Genomic DNA, 17699 nt, shown 5'->3' on the forward strand with positions numbered 1-17699 from the left:
GCTGTCACCCTGGGTAAAGTGCCGTGGCATCACAGCTCACAGCAACCTCAAACTCTTGGGCTTAAGTGATTCTCTTGCCTCAGCCTCCCAAGTAGCTGGACTACAGGCACCCACCACAACGCCCAGTTATTTTTTGGTTATAGTTGTCATAGTCGTTTGGCAGTCCGGGATGGATTCCAACCCCCAGCTCTGGTGTATGTGGCTGGCACCTTAGCTGCTTATAGTTTCTAAGTTATCAAAGGATTCTTACTAAAGCATAACTTTTAATATGACTAAATTCCATCATATAAATAAATAAATGAAATCAATTAAAAGATTAAAAAGGGGGTAAATGATCTTGCCTCTTGCTTTTTGTTTGCCGTAGATGATCTACCCTTTGAACTAATGAGTGCTAGAAAATATATTTATTCACTCATTAAAGATTTTTTACATGTCAGGCACTATTTTAGATTTTATAGATACAGGCACGAATCTCCTTTACTCTTGGAGCTTATGTTCCAGAGGAAGAATCAAAATAAGCGAAATGTAGTATGTATATTATATTAGAAAGTGATAGATGTTATAAAGAACATAAGACAATAAAGCCGTAAGGTGTTATGTTATGAAGTGGGATCATGGAAAGTTTCACTGATTAAGAGACACTGAGACAGCGATACCTGAGAAACTGAGATAATAAAAAATGCAGATATCTGAGGGGAAGTCTTCCAGGCGGAAGGCCTAGTGAATATCTAGTCTTCAAGGCATAAGCAGCCCCAAGGCAGGAGCATTCCTGCTATGGTCAGGGAGGAACACTTTGTGGGCCAACAATCCTTATGGGAGCAACTGAGAGAGAAGCCAGTGTGAAGAGAGAGGAAGGGCAGAGGGTGTGATGTGGATCACACAGGAGCCTGCAGAAGGTTAACGCTAAATGAAATGAAATGCCACTTTCTCCCTAGAGAACAAATAGGAAAGTCAAAAGCAGGGAGATCATTTAAAAAGCTCTTCCACGTATCTGAGGAACAGGTAATACATACTAATAGTTATAATAATAGACAATGCTTACTAAGCACTCATTTACCCGCCACTCTTCTAAGACCAAAAATAAACTGGATTAGGCCTTAAAAAATCAGGTTCTAAAAGAAACTTAAACAAGATTTCAAATAACATATCAACATTATTATTATACTACTTTTAGTTCATAATAATGTCACATTAACCGTATTTACTGTAAAACTCAGGCAGTGTGGACAAGTGGATAAAACAATTCTTTGTCTACGATAATCCATGGCTTTTTATGAATTTAAATCTTTGTTCATAAATTACAAAAAAGAAAGTTAAAAGCTCTTTAAAATTAGCTAAAATTCCAAGGAGTTCATGTCTGTAACAAGGAAACATCACTTGTACATTACCTCTGTGTGAGTGCCAGAAGCCTAAAGTATTAAGTTCCTCCTACTTTTAATGCCATAAACTCTAACAGTCCCCAACACCTGCCAGTCCCACCCCATGAGCTTACTAAAGTAAGTCCTTCTGACCATTCTGTCACCAAGGTCTTGTCTCCACTCTAAGTACCTTTTATTTGAACTAATACTCAACATTTAAGTTTTCATCTTTCCCATCGTGTTTTTCCAATTCTAGACTAACTCCTTCACTGCCACAGAAAGTATTTCTTAAAAATGGGAAAGTTTAACCTCTCTACTTAAACTTCTCATGGCCCTTAAAGTTCATCCCTTTTAATATAGTGAAAAGGCAAACAGATCTTCACAACCCAACCAGGTAGTCCCCAAATTGCATCACATTTCACAGAATTGCCATGTTCCTTCCAAACTTTCAGTGTTTGCATATGTGTTTTCATCTTTAAATGTTCTTTTTTTTTTTTTTTTTCAGTATTCTGGATCCAGCTATTACTCCCTCCCTCAAATATTTTCATGCCTTTATTATGTATGGAACACAATAATATTTTATTGCAACTATTTACTTCTGTCTCTATTATACTATTGACATTATAATATCTGTAGTGCTCCAACAGAAAATAATCACCTACTTCAGTAAATACCCACCTTTCAAATGACATATGCTGTTTTACACCATCCCCACCATTTCTTCTCTCTGTTATCTCTAGCAAGCAAATGCTTAATCATATCTAGGTAAAGCATGCATTCATGCATTTACTTACCTTCATTAACTATAAACACTGTGCCAAACTTTGTGCTTAATGTAGCTCTTGGAATATGTAAATTAATAAGACATAAAATCTATTTTCAAGGAATTTATAGTCAGGTTAAGAAAGCTATACTTTAATAGATGATTATAAAACAGCATGTTTTATAAACTGCAAATGAAAGATGGCTTAATCTTCAAAGAGTTAATAAAATACTACAGATTAACGATAGACCTTAAAAGGAGAAAAAAAGTAATCAATACAGAGAAAAAAATTATAAAAGTGATCATAAAAATGTGTGATACTTTATTGTGTATTATTGACAGCAGATGCACTAATCAATGAAATAGAAAATGGAAACAAAAAAGACAATACTGTTTTTAGAGGATAAACCATATCTGGTATACAGTGGTACCATAACCTTGTATAGAGTTCTGAAATCTGAGTCTGCCTCAAATGCTTCAATCTGTGTCTTCAAATAATTTCTACTGAATATGAAATTATAAATACGATGGATAAATCCAAACATATGGCCTATTATTTGCATATCACAATTCATGATGCAGATCTGCTCCCAGATGGATTGACTAACAACAGGATACCGTGAGGCTCCTGTGTAATAAAGTACAACGTCAAGAAAGGGGAACCGGAGGAATGACCTACAAATCACAGAAGCATGGTCATAAACAATGTGGCACATTTTTGTGTGTTGTTTTTCTCCACCCTTGTCAGACTAAGAAGTTAATCAGCAATAAGGAATGTAATTACTCATCAAACAGCCCCCAACAGAAGCTGCCTTAAGTTGTACCGTCAAAAAAGGACTAAAGTACTATTGTGGCACAATCTACTCCTAGGCATGTGCTCCAGAGTGGAACTTAGGTATCCCCCGAAATCACAAAAGTTAAAGGGGAAAAATTCAGATTTGGAATCTCAACTTGGTAAATAATTGAACTAACACCAAGTCTAAATAAAATTTGACAAATGATAAACTTGTTATAATAAGAGAAAATCTTATGTTTTATAAAACCACTGCTACAAAATACTGTGATGTGGACACACTTGACTATTTCTTCATGAAAACCATAAAATCTCCTTTTATGAGGAACTGTACATACATTTTGTTGTCCCACATTAGAGAAATGCAACATGTCAGTGAATCCAGTGAGTCCTTAATTAAATTAGTGTTGCTGGAATTGCAAACCAATACAGCCTCTTTGGGAAAAAGTATGGAGACTCCTCAAAGAACTAAAAGTAGACCTTCCATTTGATCCCACAATCTCAATAATAGGTATCTAACCAGACGAAACATAGAATCATTTTATCACAAGGATGTTTGCACTGGAGTGTTTATTGAAGCTCAATTCACAATTGCCAAGACATGGAAGCAGTCCAAGGGCCCAGCAACCCATGGATGGATTAATACATTTTGGTACATGTGTACCATGGAATACTATTCTGCCATAAAAAAGATGGGGACTTTACATGTTTTGTATTTAACTGGATGGAATTGAAACACATTCTTCTCAGTAAAGTGTCACAAAAATGGAAATGCAAGCATCCAATGTACTTAAAACTAATATGAAACCAGGAGAAACAAAACTGCACTCCCACATGAGAGAAAAATACAAGGATATAGCTGAATTGTTGTAATCTCATGATAAAAGAAATGGAGAACAAGAAAAAGAAAACAGTAACAAATACGCTAAGTAGTATTTGAACTATATCATTAATCACCTTAAAAATCAATGATCTAAATAAATCCATTAAAGACAAAGATTGTCAGAGTGGATCAAAAAGCAAAACCCTACTACATGCAGCCTATAAGAGACCCACTTTAAATACAAAGACACATATAGCATATAGTAAAAGTAAAGGTATGGACAAAGGTATAGCAACCTAATACTAATCAAAAGAAAGAAAGAATAGCTAAATTAATTTCAAACAGAGCAGATGTCAGACCAAGGAAAGTTACAAGAGATGAAAGTATTACATGATACTACAATGTTCAGTACTCCAGTAATACGTAACCATCAGTAATGCACATGCCCCTAACCACTGAGTATCAAAAGACTTGAGGCAAAAACTCATAGCACTACAAAGAAAAACAGACAAGTCCTCTGTTAATTTTGGAAACTTTAATACTCCTCTATCATAAATGAACAGAAGCAGAGGCAGAGGCAGAGGCAGAGATAGTAGGCAGAGATAGTAGAATTAAAAAGCACTACCAATCAAAAACATATTATTGACATCTGTGAACTACTACATCCAACAACAGACGATAACTCATCATTCTAAAGTTCACATGGACACTCACCAAGACAGATTATGGGCCATTAAAAAGAAAAAACCCTCAATGCATTTAAAAGAATAAAAAATACAGTGTCTGCTCTTAGATAACAATAAAAATAACCTAGAAAACAATAGAAAGACAGCTGGGATATTTCAAAATACCTGAACTTTAAAAAGTACATTTCTAAACAGAAAATGGATCAAAGAAGAAATCTCAAGAGTAATTAAAAACATTATGAAAATAAAACTCTTTGAAGGAAATTTACAGCATTAAATGCATATATTAGAAAAGAAGATCTCCAATCAATTATCTAAGCTTCCATCTCAAGAAACTAAAGAATGAAGAGCAAAATAAATACAAAGTAAGCAGAAAAAAGGTAAAGAAAATAAAAGAGCAGAAATACTAAAACAACAATATTGCCGAAACCAAAATTGGGTTCTTTGAAACCATTAATAAAATGAATAAATCTCTAGCCAGCTTAATTAAGAGAAAAGTTACAAATTACTGTTGAAAATAAAAGGTAAATGACTATAGATCCCTCAGACATAAAAAAGATAGTAACAGAAAATGGAAAAGTCTATGCCCCAAAATTTGGTAAATTAGATGATACAGACCAATTCCTTGGTAGATGCGAATTGCAATAACTCACACACAAACAGAAAACCTGAAAAGTCCACCATCCAATAAAACATTGGATCAAAAATTAATAACCTTCCTAAACAGAAAGCACCAAGTTCACCAGTGCATCCTATAAAACATTTCAGAAAAATATTATTCCAAACCGCTGTAATCTCTTTCTGAAAAACAAAGAGAATACTTCTGAACTCACTTTGTGAGGTCACATCACCCTAATACCAAAACCAGATGAAGACAGTAGAAGAAAACTACAGACTAGTATCTTCCATGAAGATAAAAGCAAAACTCCTTTACAAAATATTAGCAAATGAATCCAACATTGCATAAAAATAATTATATGCCATGACAAAGTGTGCTTTATTTCAGATGTGCAAGGCTGGTTCAATATTTGAAATCAATTAATACGATTACATCCACAGGCTAAGGAAGGAAAACCAAAAACTCATATCAATATATGCAGAAAGCATTTAACAAAATTCTACAATACTGATGACTACAAAAATAAAAAAAAAAATAAACAAACTATAAATAAAAGGAAATTTCTCAACCTGATAAAGAACATCTATAAAAGCCCCTATAATAAGAACACCATACCTAACGGTTGGAATGCAAAATTTTCCACTACTAGAGATGAGGAAAAGATGTCTTCTCTCAACGCTGCTTTTCAACATTATGCTGGAAGTCCTCGCTGACACAATAAGATAAGGAAAAAAGAATTATCAAGACTGCAAGGCAGGCTCAGAGCCCATAGCTCAGTGACTAGGGTGCCAGCCATATACACCGAGGCCGGCGGGTTCGAGCCCGGTCAGGGCCTGCTAAACAGTAATGACAACTGCAATAAAAAATAGCTGAGTGTTAGGGTGGGCACCTATAGTCCCAGCTGCTTAGGAGGCTGAGGCAAGAGAATCGCTTTAGCCCATGAGTTTGCGGTTGCTGTGAGCTGTGATGCCACAGCAGTCTATAGAGAGTGACAAACTGAGACTCTGTCTCAATTAAAAAAAAAAAGAACAATGGGACAGAATAGAGGACCCAGAAAAGATCCACTAAACTGATGTCTGGCAAAGAGAAAGAAAATTACAATGAAGTGATGATAATCTTCTCAACTAACTGATAGTGCTGGAACCAGACGTCCACATGCAAATCAGAACCTACACCACTCACAAAAATTACCGAAAAATTAATTCAAAATGTGTCATAGACCTAAATGTAAAAGACAAAACTATACAACTCCTAAAAGACAGCATACGAGAAAACCCAGATGGTTTTCACAGCAATATCAACCAGCAAGTGCAGAGTTGTCATAGCCTGTGTGCTCTCTATACCCTAGACCCAAGACACAATCTTCCCCACTAGTGACCTCCCATAACAGTCGGACAACCGCTTAGCAAACACTAAAATGCTTTTTCTATTTCCTGTCATTTTCAGTTTAACTCCTACCGATGTGTTTACTCACAAAGATTCAAAGGTCTCTATCGCCACCATAATACAAACCACAATGAAACAGTAAAAAATGTTGAGAAAATTTATAGGGAAAGATATAGTAACATCAGATATTTGGTAGAATGAACAATTTCACAATTCTGATTTAAAATTCTATGTGTTTGAATCATTTATTTTATTCATTCTCTATTTTCAGGTGGAAAAAGACCAAATTGTTCTTGCAATTTTATATATCTATACCATCAGACAATTTAGGAAAAGAGACCTGAATCTTATGCCTGATGACTGGATATGTGAATTGGATAAATACAAAATTTCATCCATTTCAAAGACTTTTGCTCTACAGCCTTCTCCGTATTTTACTAAGTAACAACAGTATCGCCATTTAGCTAGTCAAAGTTAGCAAAAGATAAACCTGAGACTGAAAAGCCCTGCCTTCCTTTACATTTAAAACACAAATAGCACTTCATGGGGAATAAATGTTTTATATAATAAAACTTCATGGGGTTTCATAAACTTCAAGTTTCAAAGTAGCTTGATAAACTTATTTTTCTCAACTTACTATGATATTCATTAAGGGTTTCATTAAAGAATCTTTTAAAATTTATTTTTCTTAATATTTTAATAGCTTTTCCAAGTAGACAACTGGAATTGCTAGAGGATTTAGAACATGGGAGATGATTTTACGAAGATAAGTTTAAAAAAAAAAATACCACTGATTCTGTTCTTTTCTGTTACTCATCTACATTCCTGGAAAATAAGATTGTGCGGGTTAGAAAGATAAATTTGCCTGTGACACTGATTTATGAATGCTTTTATTTTAACTTAAGACTGTAAGATTAGAAATTGTATTAATTGGTTTACAATATTCATTGACCTAATAAATGGTTGTTCATTGTCATGCATATGCAATCCATAAATAACACTGGAAGATTTGAGAGTATATTACCATTATATTTTACCAGAATCAGTGTATGATTTACGTAATTCTGTACAATATAATAAATTAAAATATTTTATGTAGATCTGAAGATGTAGGTACACATTAAGGGAAAAAATTAGAAACAAACAGCATCCCAAATAAATAATATTTAAGTGGCATAAATGTCAACCATATTTAAAATTATATTGTCAGTTATGTATATAAAAATAGGAGTAAAATAGTCTAACTGCCACTCTGAATTGACATTGTTCTTTTTATGAAGACACATTCTGTCTCTGCACTTATGTCCATATATAGGTGTATGTTCACATATCAACAAAATATGGCAAATCTCCCATGCGAAATACATATCTTAATCTGTACTATATCACATAGCATTCCTTTGTTGCACCTTGAAAAATAAAAATAAGTTACTTCCGTTGCACTCAGAAACTATTTGAAAACAAAGTAAAGAATATCTCAGGAGAGCATCCTTAATGAGGTCAGGACTCAGGTCTGTTAGTTCTATTAAAAATCAACTAACTAAATTTAAAGCGTAAGTTACCAGATCTGTGATTGAAAGATTTAAGAAATTGGAAGGAAGCCTCTTACCATTAGCTTCATGTTATTTTTTGAATGGTTTACACATTTGAAGTTCATCTTATGCATTATGACCTCTATTTTACCTTGGAAACCTTCACAAAGAACAGAAAGGCAAAATATATGACTTGTACATTTTTCTAAATTAATGTCCCAGAGAAGGAAATGAAAAAAATGTTGTTTTTTTCCAAAGAAAATAAGACAAAGTACTAAGAGTAAAGCCGTTTGTCCTTCCCAGGAGAACAGCATGCCTGTGTTCAAATCAACCAATCCACGTAAAGGTTTCCCAGGAGTTACAGGGACCATTGTCCAGTCATTCTCTTCCTGAACAAGAGAGAACATCACACCCACAGGAGAAGAAAGTAGGTCACCCTTCACAGTTTTCAACTTTGCTTTGTAACATATATTGATTGTTACTGTTATTAACACAGTTCGAAATCAAAAATCTGTCTTCACAGATTAAAATTTGATTTATTTTTACCTCAAAAACTTCTTCATCCAAAATCCTTGTTCCAAAAACCGTGATTCCATTGGTATCAACAATCGCTCTCTCACTTCTATCGAGTGGTTTTGTGGTTTTCTTCCTACAATCGACAATCATCGTCACAGTTTTCTTCTCCACGCTGATTGCTACCCGATGCCACCTAAAAAAGCCAAGTAATTCTTTGGTAAGCTTCAAATACACTGGCTGCCAAACCATTATTCTCATTACAATGCTGTGCATTTTAGATTATAAAAGTGAGCTGAAACCGTACAAAGCAGTAGGCTCGTTCATTAATCAATAATAGGTGACTACTTACTGTTTACCCAGCACAGTGCTAGATACTCAAAAAGATACGTGATCAGGCTAAGATGCACTGCAGGATTAGCTGTCTGGGCTGATAAGGACGTGCCCCTTCTTGGCTTCACTTCGGGTTCTAGCAACAACAGCTTAATCTCACTGTGACCTAGTGAAGGTGTTTGATGGCAATTAGGGTGGAACATGGGGTAAGTAATAGTTTCCATGTACCCAGAAAGAAACGTAAATGCTTTCTTCCAAAGTGGAATTCCACTTAAAAATTCTGCTTTAGTAATCCCCTGAGACAGACTATAAAAGGGTATGTCTGCTAATTGAAGGCCTGCACCATCTGCAGCAAATGAACATTCTAATTGTAAAAGACAATGTGCTGCTCTGTCTTTATTCACGCTTATTTCGAGTGCTTCCATTTTCTTTTTCCACTTTGATTTCAAGACAGTTATAGATCACTGCTGCAGGCAGCATCTGAGACTGAGACACGATATCTCTCCTTCTTTCCAGAGCTGGCAGTAAGTGGGAAAACAGAAAGAAAGCACAGTCAACGCGTGTGTAGAATGAGAGTCTCAATTCACTCCGCAGCTACTGCTCCAGCTAATTCAGGCCAGTGATGACAGGCTTGGCTGGGGAGACATGGCCAGCTCTTTGGAAACCTACATTCCCTAACCATACTGTAAAACGGTGGATTTTATGAACAATATACGGTGCTAACATAAACCACTAAATGAAGCTCACTCAGATTCTGCAAGCCTGTCTGGTTTATATTTTACTTTATTTTTCCAAATTAAAACTGCTAGATTAATATTCCAGAAGTGCCCAGGACTAGATCCACGAAATAAAGTACCCAGAAAGTTATAGACGCTTCTCTAAAAATGCCTGTTTCATGTGACTTGGCATGGCTGCTGATGAGGACCAAGTATGTTTCCATATACACTCGATCTTTGCTCTTTCCACTGGCACATTCAACTGGCATAGGTGTCTGCTCAGTTTGAATTGAGCAAAGATTTATACAAGGAGCTATTTAATACAGTGAGAGTAAAATTTACACATACTTCCTGCCAAGAAGCCTGCGTCTTCCCTTAAACCATCCTCAGTATTTAGAGGTATGTGTTTTTCATTAACAGAAACTGAAACTGATTTTAATAGCTAAAAACTGATTAGTGCTCTAAACGAGATATATTTGTTGAATTAATTTCAACTGCCATATGATAAAACATCATCATGGAATCATATACAATATTCAAAATACTCAACTAACAATCTGGGCATCACTCTTAACTATTCTCTTTCTCTCACACTACATGCTTATCTCAGAAAATCCCATCAATCACTCCATATATTCGAAGTATAAATAGAATCCAGTGCCCCTCAACTTAGTTCCAGCTGCCATCTGCCTTACCTAGACTCCTAACCAGTGTCTGTCTCCTCTTTAATGCAACCAGAGTGACCCTTTTTACAACTTAAGTCAGATCAAGTCTCTGCCTTGCTAAAAATCTATTAAATATGCTACTTACAATCAAAGCTGGAGTCTTCATTCTGCTTCACAGGAGGGTCCCCTGGCCCTTTCTGAATTTATGCCTGACTATTTTTTTCTGACGCCCTGTACCCCAGCCACAGGCTGTTCATGTTCTTCGCTATGACAGGAACACTGTTTTTCCTTATACTCACACTGCTGTCCCTAACTCCCTTCCTGACTTTACTCAGTGCAATCTCATCCGGCCTATCTAATAGTACTCCCTACATCCCTTGCCTTGATTAATTTTCACTCATATTAATATTAGGACTTCATATAGTAAGTATTTGTTTGTCTACTGTCTGTGTTTATGCACACAATTTAAGCTCCAGGAGTGGAAGGACTTCACCTGTGTTGGTCACTGCTACAACTCTTACTCCCTGCAGAATGCCAGCAACATGATGGCGCCTAGATAAATACTTATGGAATGAATGGCCATTCATGATAAGGTCATGATTCTTCTTAACAGACGGAAGTGTGCTTAAATACCAATCTTTTTTGCATTTAGATATTTTATCAGGCCAGGCACAGTTGCTCGCCCCCGTTATCCTAGCACTCTGGGAGGCTGAGGCAGATTGCTTGAGCGCAGGAGTTTGAGACCAGCCTGAGCAAAAGCAAGTCCCTGTCGCTAAAACAAACAAACAAAAAAATAGCCAGGCATCGTGGCGGGCGCCTGTAGTCCCAGCTACTTGGGAGGCTGAGGCAAGAGGATCTCTTGAGCTCAAGAGTCTGAGGTTACTGTCAGCTATGAAGCCACAGCACTCTACCTAGGGCTACTGAGTGAGACTCTCTGTCTCAAAAAAAACAAACAAACAAACAAACAAACAAAAAAACAAATTATCAGTTGAGCTTAACAAATGCATGCATGCTACATTTTAACAATCTCAAGTGAATAGTATAATGCCTGGCACATGTTAAACATTTAATAAATTCGTAATGAAAGAATATATGAGTGGCATGATATGTTTTTAAAAATTATCTTTTATTTTTATTTATAAATATTAGTTGTCTATTCTTTGATACTTTGGGAAAAAGATAATAAGAAGTTAATTGATGACTCTATACTGAACCTCAGAGTCAAAGCATTCTATAATAGACATATCTTATTTGATAATGTGAATGTTACTTTCTTTGCATTACTATTATTATTCTTGCTTAATTAAAAAAAGAATATATGAGTGAATAAAGAAATGATTAGTACTTATTTTGTTTTGTTATCAGTAAAAAATATTTATGGAGCATTTTCCATATTTTATCGTAATGATCTGTTCATACTCAACACTGCCTATTATTTTTAAATAAAATAAATGGATTCTCTTCTTTCCAATTCAGAAAACAGGATCAAAGAAAATAAATTTGGTTAATAAAATGAGTTCAAAATGTTTTCTACAATTACTATACATGAACGAAATTATTAGCATGAAGTTTATGCACTAAAATTTTAGTATGAAGTTTACGAAATACAGACTAAAATTTTAGTACAAAGTTTGTTTATAGGATAATAATGTAAATTACCTATAAAAGCCTGGTTTTTCCTAGCACTGAAACTTAAAGGTTTCCCTGTAGCTCTGACAAAAATAACAATGCTACATTTTTTTTTCTCCTTCCATCTGCACTGCTATTTCCTCCATACAGCTATACCCAACTGTCCAATTTCTGATAAAGCTATTTTAAGAGCTCTGGATTCAACAATAAAATATCAAGTAAATTTAATAAGCCTTTACTTGTCTATAGCTGCTCCGTAAGTGAAAGGCAATCAGGACATTCAACTCAGAACTCAACACGATTTTCAGAAGCATGTAGAGTGAACCTGACTATATGAGTTCAAATTCCAGTCTCCACTACTTTCCAACCATGCGATCTTAGACAAGTCACTAAAACTCTGTATGCCTCAAGCTCTTCTGTAAAATAACTTTATTAACTTTACTTTCTTAAAAGCATTGTGAAAAATGAAGTGAGTCACATGTAAAATGCGTAGACCAGGGCACAGCCCATATCAAGCACTGGCTTCCTATGACCAGCATTCTTACTATTGGTAAAAAAATAAGTCACATCAGATCACTTTCTGCTCAAAAATTTGTCGTGACTTCCCATTTCACAGAGTAGAACAAACTCAAAGTGCTAACAACCTCTTACAACGCACACGCTTTCTGGCCTGACTCTGCTTCTCCACCCCCCTCATCCCACTCTGCTCCTGCTACGCCAGTGCCCTTGACATTGCTTGGAATGCACTGGCCACACCCTGGAGTCAGAGACTTTATATTCGCTTCCCTCACCCACTGGAATGGTCTGCTTTTAATCATCAGCATGGCATGCACTCCAACTCCTTTATTTTTATCTTTTCAGAGAGGGAGTCTTGCTATGTGGTCCAGGCTGGTCTCAAACCCCCAGGCTCAAGTGATCCTTTCCCCCAACCTTCAGGGTAACTGCGATTATAGGCACCAGCCACTGTGCCTGGCTGCCACCTTCTTTATACATGTTATCCGTTTAGTGGGATTTTCCCTGATTTCATTCCTCTAAATTGCATCCCTCACTGCCATTTACCATCCTCTTTACTGCTCGATTTTTCTCTCTCACTCACTACCACCTGATATATTAATAATTAGTCATATGCATGTTTTAATTTTTTTATTGTTCACCTTCCCAGAGGGTAAACTATGTCATGTTAGGTATTTTATTATTTTATTATTTTATTATTATATACCACATTCATAAATATCTATTGAACATCGGAATGAAAGAATTGATTTGGTTACTATGTTACTTACTTTCCATCGGCGATGTTAACAGTTCTGAAGAGGGGATAGTCTTCTGGGGCAGGTTTTCCAGTGTGGTCTTCAAACAGAAAAACAGGTGATCTCCCAACTTCAACACCAACTTGCTGAATGCCATGCTCATTATATATAGATAAAAGGAAAGACTGGATTCCTTTTTTGGGTTTTACTGTAAATAATATTGAAAAATCTTCTGGAAAAGTTCCACCTGAGAAAAGAAAGCCAAAGAATTAGAAATTTCCAATTTGCAAATTGTTCTTGTGTTGCTATGTAATTTTTAAACTTTCTATATAGCCTTAATAAGTCACATAAGTTTAAACTGTAAACAGATAAATGAACAAATGGGGGAGGGGAACTCTGTTAAGTTTTCCCTGCAACACTGATCCAAGCTATTATATATTCAAACTTCAAAGACACTCATTTAAAGAACAATGATGATGTGAAATTACACTCAAAGTTAGGAAAGAAGGTCATGGTACCAGTTCAATATCAAACACACAGCAACCACTCTTAAAAGAGTTATTTAACTACTACTTTTGGTATAAAATTTGTATCTTTTGGCTTCGTCTGGTCTACACATGTAGCCATGCATTCTCTTTTTAAAGAGGCATTGTAATGACACAACATTAAAAAATTAATTTCTTTTCTTCACCTCTTCAAAAGCTAAAGGGTTTGTGGTAGTTATTCCTATCCCAGAATGCAGTTTCACTAGTAAAAAGCACATGTCCTTACAAATCAGAACCATTAGCTACTTGACTAATGTGTTTCTAAATTCAGGAAGGCACACTTGTATTTTATTTTCTCTTTTCCCTCTTACAGTTATATCCCAAGATCCAGCATAGGGATTGACCTACATAGATGCTTACTAAGCATTTGTAAAATAATTATATTAGTTAAATGATCACAATACATATATTTCAAACAGTTAAATAATGACTACTTATTATGCAATAATATTTATATGAAAACACTGCAAATTACACTGTGGGTTTTATTTTTCAAAAATAGTTCTTAAGATAGGTATAATTAGATCTTCTTACTACCCTGGCATAAAAGTATTATTTGAGGGATGAGATTCCTTCAGGTAAAATGTCCATTTGCAAAACTGGTATGTATGTGCAATTACCAATATCTCGGTCAACACCAAGACCTTCCTTATTCAGTCCATGCATTCCAAATTCTATTATAGGAAGTCACATAAAATGATAAATGCTTTATAAATATGACTGTCATGGATTTAAATTCAAAAGACTACAGGATATTAGCAATCCTATTTATATGAATTTATCAGGAGAGGATCCTTACGTGTAAAGATAATATGCTGTTGATTCAATCAAAGCACTATTTATAAAAGTAAAATATTACAATGGGCTGCAGTGGTTAAAACTGCTGAAATAAAATACAAAATATCTAAAAAAAAATGGAATTCTATGCAGCCACTTAGTAGTAAAAAGACATTTTATGAATTGGAAATCATTAAAAATGTATTAGAAAAAAGCAATTTTCATGCCACAAATATATCAACAGAGTATTTAACTATAAGGCAATACAATATTTCAGTTAAAAGTTCTATATCTTATCAGATTATTTGGCTCAAATCTCATACTATCAAGCCCAAGGGAAATTATATCAAATTAAATAACTTTTTCATGAGCAAAAGGATAATAAGTAGACAATATACACAATGGGAGCATATATTTTACAAACTATAGCTCTAATCAAGGAGTTAATATCCAAAATTTTTAAGAAAATCTAATAACTCCATAGCAAGAAAATAAATAATCCAATTAAAAACGGAGGAAATGATCTCAATAAACATTTCTTAAGACTAGAAATAGCCAAGAGGTATATAAAAAAATGTTCAACATCAGGCGGTGCCTGTGGCTCAGTGAGTAGGGCACCAGCCCCATATACCGAGGGTGGCAGGTTCGAACCCGGCCCTGGCTAAACTGCAACAAAAAAATGCCGAACATTGTGGTGGGTGCCTGTAATCCCAGCTACTCAGGTGGCTGAGGCAAGAAAATCGCCTAAGCCCAAGAGCTAGAAGTTTCTGTGAGCTGTGATGCCACAGCACTCTAACGAGAGCAACAAAGTGAGACTCTGTCTCAAAAAAAAAAAAAAATGTTCACACCAGGGAAATGGGAATCAAAACCACAATGAGATTATTATCTCTCTCCAGTTAGAATGCCATTACTAAAAATCCAAAAGGTAACAAGTGCTGATGAGGATGTGGAGAAAAGGTAACCTTTTCATATCATTAATAAAAATTTAATTAGCTCAGCAATTATATAAAAGAGTATGTAAGTTCCTCAAAAAATTAAAAATGGATCCAGCAATCACACTGCTGAGTGTACATTCTAAGGAAATAAAATCAGTTTGTCAAAGAAATATCTGTAGGCTCGGCACCCATAGCACAGTGGTTAGGGTGCCAGACACATACAACCAGGCTGGTGGGTTCAATCTGCACCTGGGCCAGCTAAAACAATGACAACTGCAACAAAAAGTAGCCTGGTGTTGTGGTCTACTAGTCTCAGCTACTTGGGAGGCTGAAGCAAGAGAATCGCTTAAGCCCATGAGTTTGAGGTTGCTGTGAGCTGTGATGCCACAGCACTCTACTGAGGGGGACAGAACGGGACTCTGGCTCAAAAAACAAACAAAAAAAAGAGATGTCTGTACTCTGATGTGATATGATCCAGCAATCCCACTATTAAGTGTATATCCAAAGGGAATGAAATCAGTGTATGGAAAAAATATCTGCATCTTATTTTTCCTACAGACTCTTCATAAGTGTCAAGATGTTGAATAAATTACCCACCACATCATTGCTATGTGCTCTTGGCAAACTATTAAACTATAATCCCTTAGCTGGCCTTCCTTCCCATCCATTGACTGGGATAATAATTTAATCTGTACCACAGAGCTCTTGCAAAAATTATATGATGGTCTGTCAGAAAAAACACTCGAGTCTACAGCCATACCTCCCTCAATCCGTCCAATCTTGTCTGATCTCAGAAAAAAAACAGTCAATTATTATTGTCTGACTCTAATCCTTAAATATATTTATACATGTATATTTAAATAAAAATTAAACTAAACTCCAAATTAAAAGGCATTATTTAAAAAAATTCTGAACGCTGTCACAGCTATACATATATATGGTTTTGTTCCATTTTGTTGTGTCTCAGAGACATCTGATTTTATATTTATGAAAATCAATAGAAGAAAAATAATCATAGAAATAAAATGGAAGGGTAAATAAACATTAATTAAAACTGCTTTTTATCTGCATTTATTATAAACACAAATCTAGATAATTCAGCTTATTTATCAAAAATGGTCCATGGAAAATAAACTTTTTCTACAAATGAGTAGCTCATTTGAAGAGAATCACAGAAACTCAGACAATAAACATAACTCAATTTTTCAAAGATCTCACACAGGGAAAGAAAAGGATGCTGAAATAGTGTGAGGTGGTGGGAAAATAATAACTTTCCATTTTGCAAAAACATCCACATGGAGACACTTAGGAAAGTAGAAATTTCAGAAAATCTCAGAAAATAATATATTCATACAAGACTATGAATCATGAAAATTTTAATTAATCATCTAATTTGTACAGCATAACTTTTGAAAATCTCCAACTTCTAGCTATACTAACGACTACAATCTTTTAATTATGGAAATATATCCCAATTTAAATTAAAAATAATATTTTAATTATAATATTTAAATTTAAATTATATATATCTTAAAATAGAAAATTTTATCTGAAATAGCAGTGATCAGTATATCTGGAGCAGATAAAATGTGGAGTTTTTCAACTTAATTTGTATTTTGAAGTGTAAAATTATAAATTAAGAATAAATCATGTTAAATGACTGTTGTTTAAAAATGCTACTACTACCGTTGCTATGTGTGTATGCAGAAAGTCGTTTACATATAAATATAATAATAGTCTAACAGATTCAACACCGACTCTGAAAATGGGCCTTTGAGATCAGGAGACATGGAGCCCATGAACAAATATGATACCAAAAATGCACAAAAATTCTGTGCATTTTTATTTTTGTTACTTGGTTTTCATTTTCTTAAATGTGTTCAATACTTCTCCATGCAGAATATGTCTCTCTTTAACTGAAATCTCTTTTGGATGTAGCTGGAAATAAATCACAACTGTTGATTAGCGTTGAGTGGACATTTTGCACCTACATGAGAATATTCATCCACTTAGACCATGTTCCACTTCTTAAGATCTATAGTCAGGTGCTGCCTCTGTCTAGAGGATGAAAATGTATTTAATCTCTCCAAGGTACTCTGCAGATTACCAGTAGCCCAGGAAAGAAGTACCATTATACCAACACTCCAGGTCAAGTTTCAGAAAATCTCTAGTCCCTGATTTCCCTGTAACTATGACAGGCAACTTATATTTCAGATAAGAGCAATGTGCAAAAATAATGCAATATTAACATCTACCAAGAGAGTGTTTCTTTTAACAAAAACATTTACATTAATTTTAGGAAAACACACACTAAGTACATCTAAATCCAAGTCTCATTAAATCAACCTAGGTAGTCACTATAGGTGAAGTTTCCCA

General features: G+C 34.9%; 1 protein-coding gene across 3 annotated transcripts in view; it reads right to left on the reverse strand.

The window, feature by feature from the left end:
* The window catches only part of COL11A1 (collagen type XI alpha 1 chain), a 209532-nt gene that overhangs the window by 168409 nt on the left and 23424 nt on the right, over positions 1–17699 (reverse strand). For all 3 annotated transcript variants that reach the window (XM_053591954.1, XM_053591955.1, XM_053591953.1), the window contains exons 3-4: positions 13100–13313; positions 8507–8669 (exon numbers count right to left, since the gene is read on the reverse strand). In XM_053591954.1, the coding sequence (XP_053447929.1) occupies positions 8507–8669; positions 13100–13313 (377 nt within the window). The remainder of the gene's footprint in view (positions 1–8506; positions 8670–13099; positions 13314–17699) is intronic.

Source organism: Nycticebus coucang, chromosome 5 (assembly GCF_027406575.1).
Source record: "Nycticebus coucang isolate mNycCou1 chromosome 5, mNycCou1.pri, whole genome shotgun sequence".
NCBI lineage: Eukaryota > Metazoa > Chordata > Mammalia > Primates > Lorisidae > Nycticebus > Nycticebus coucang.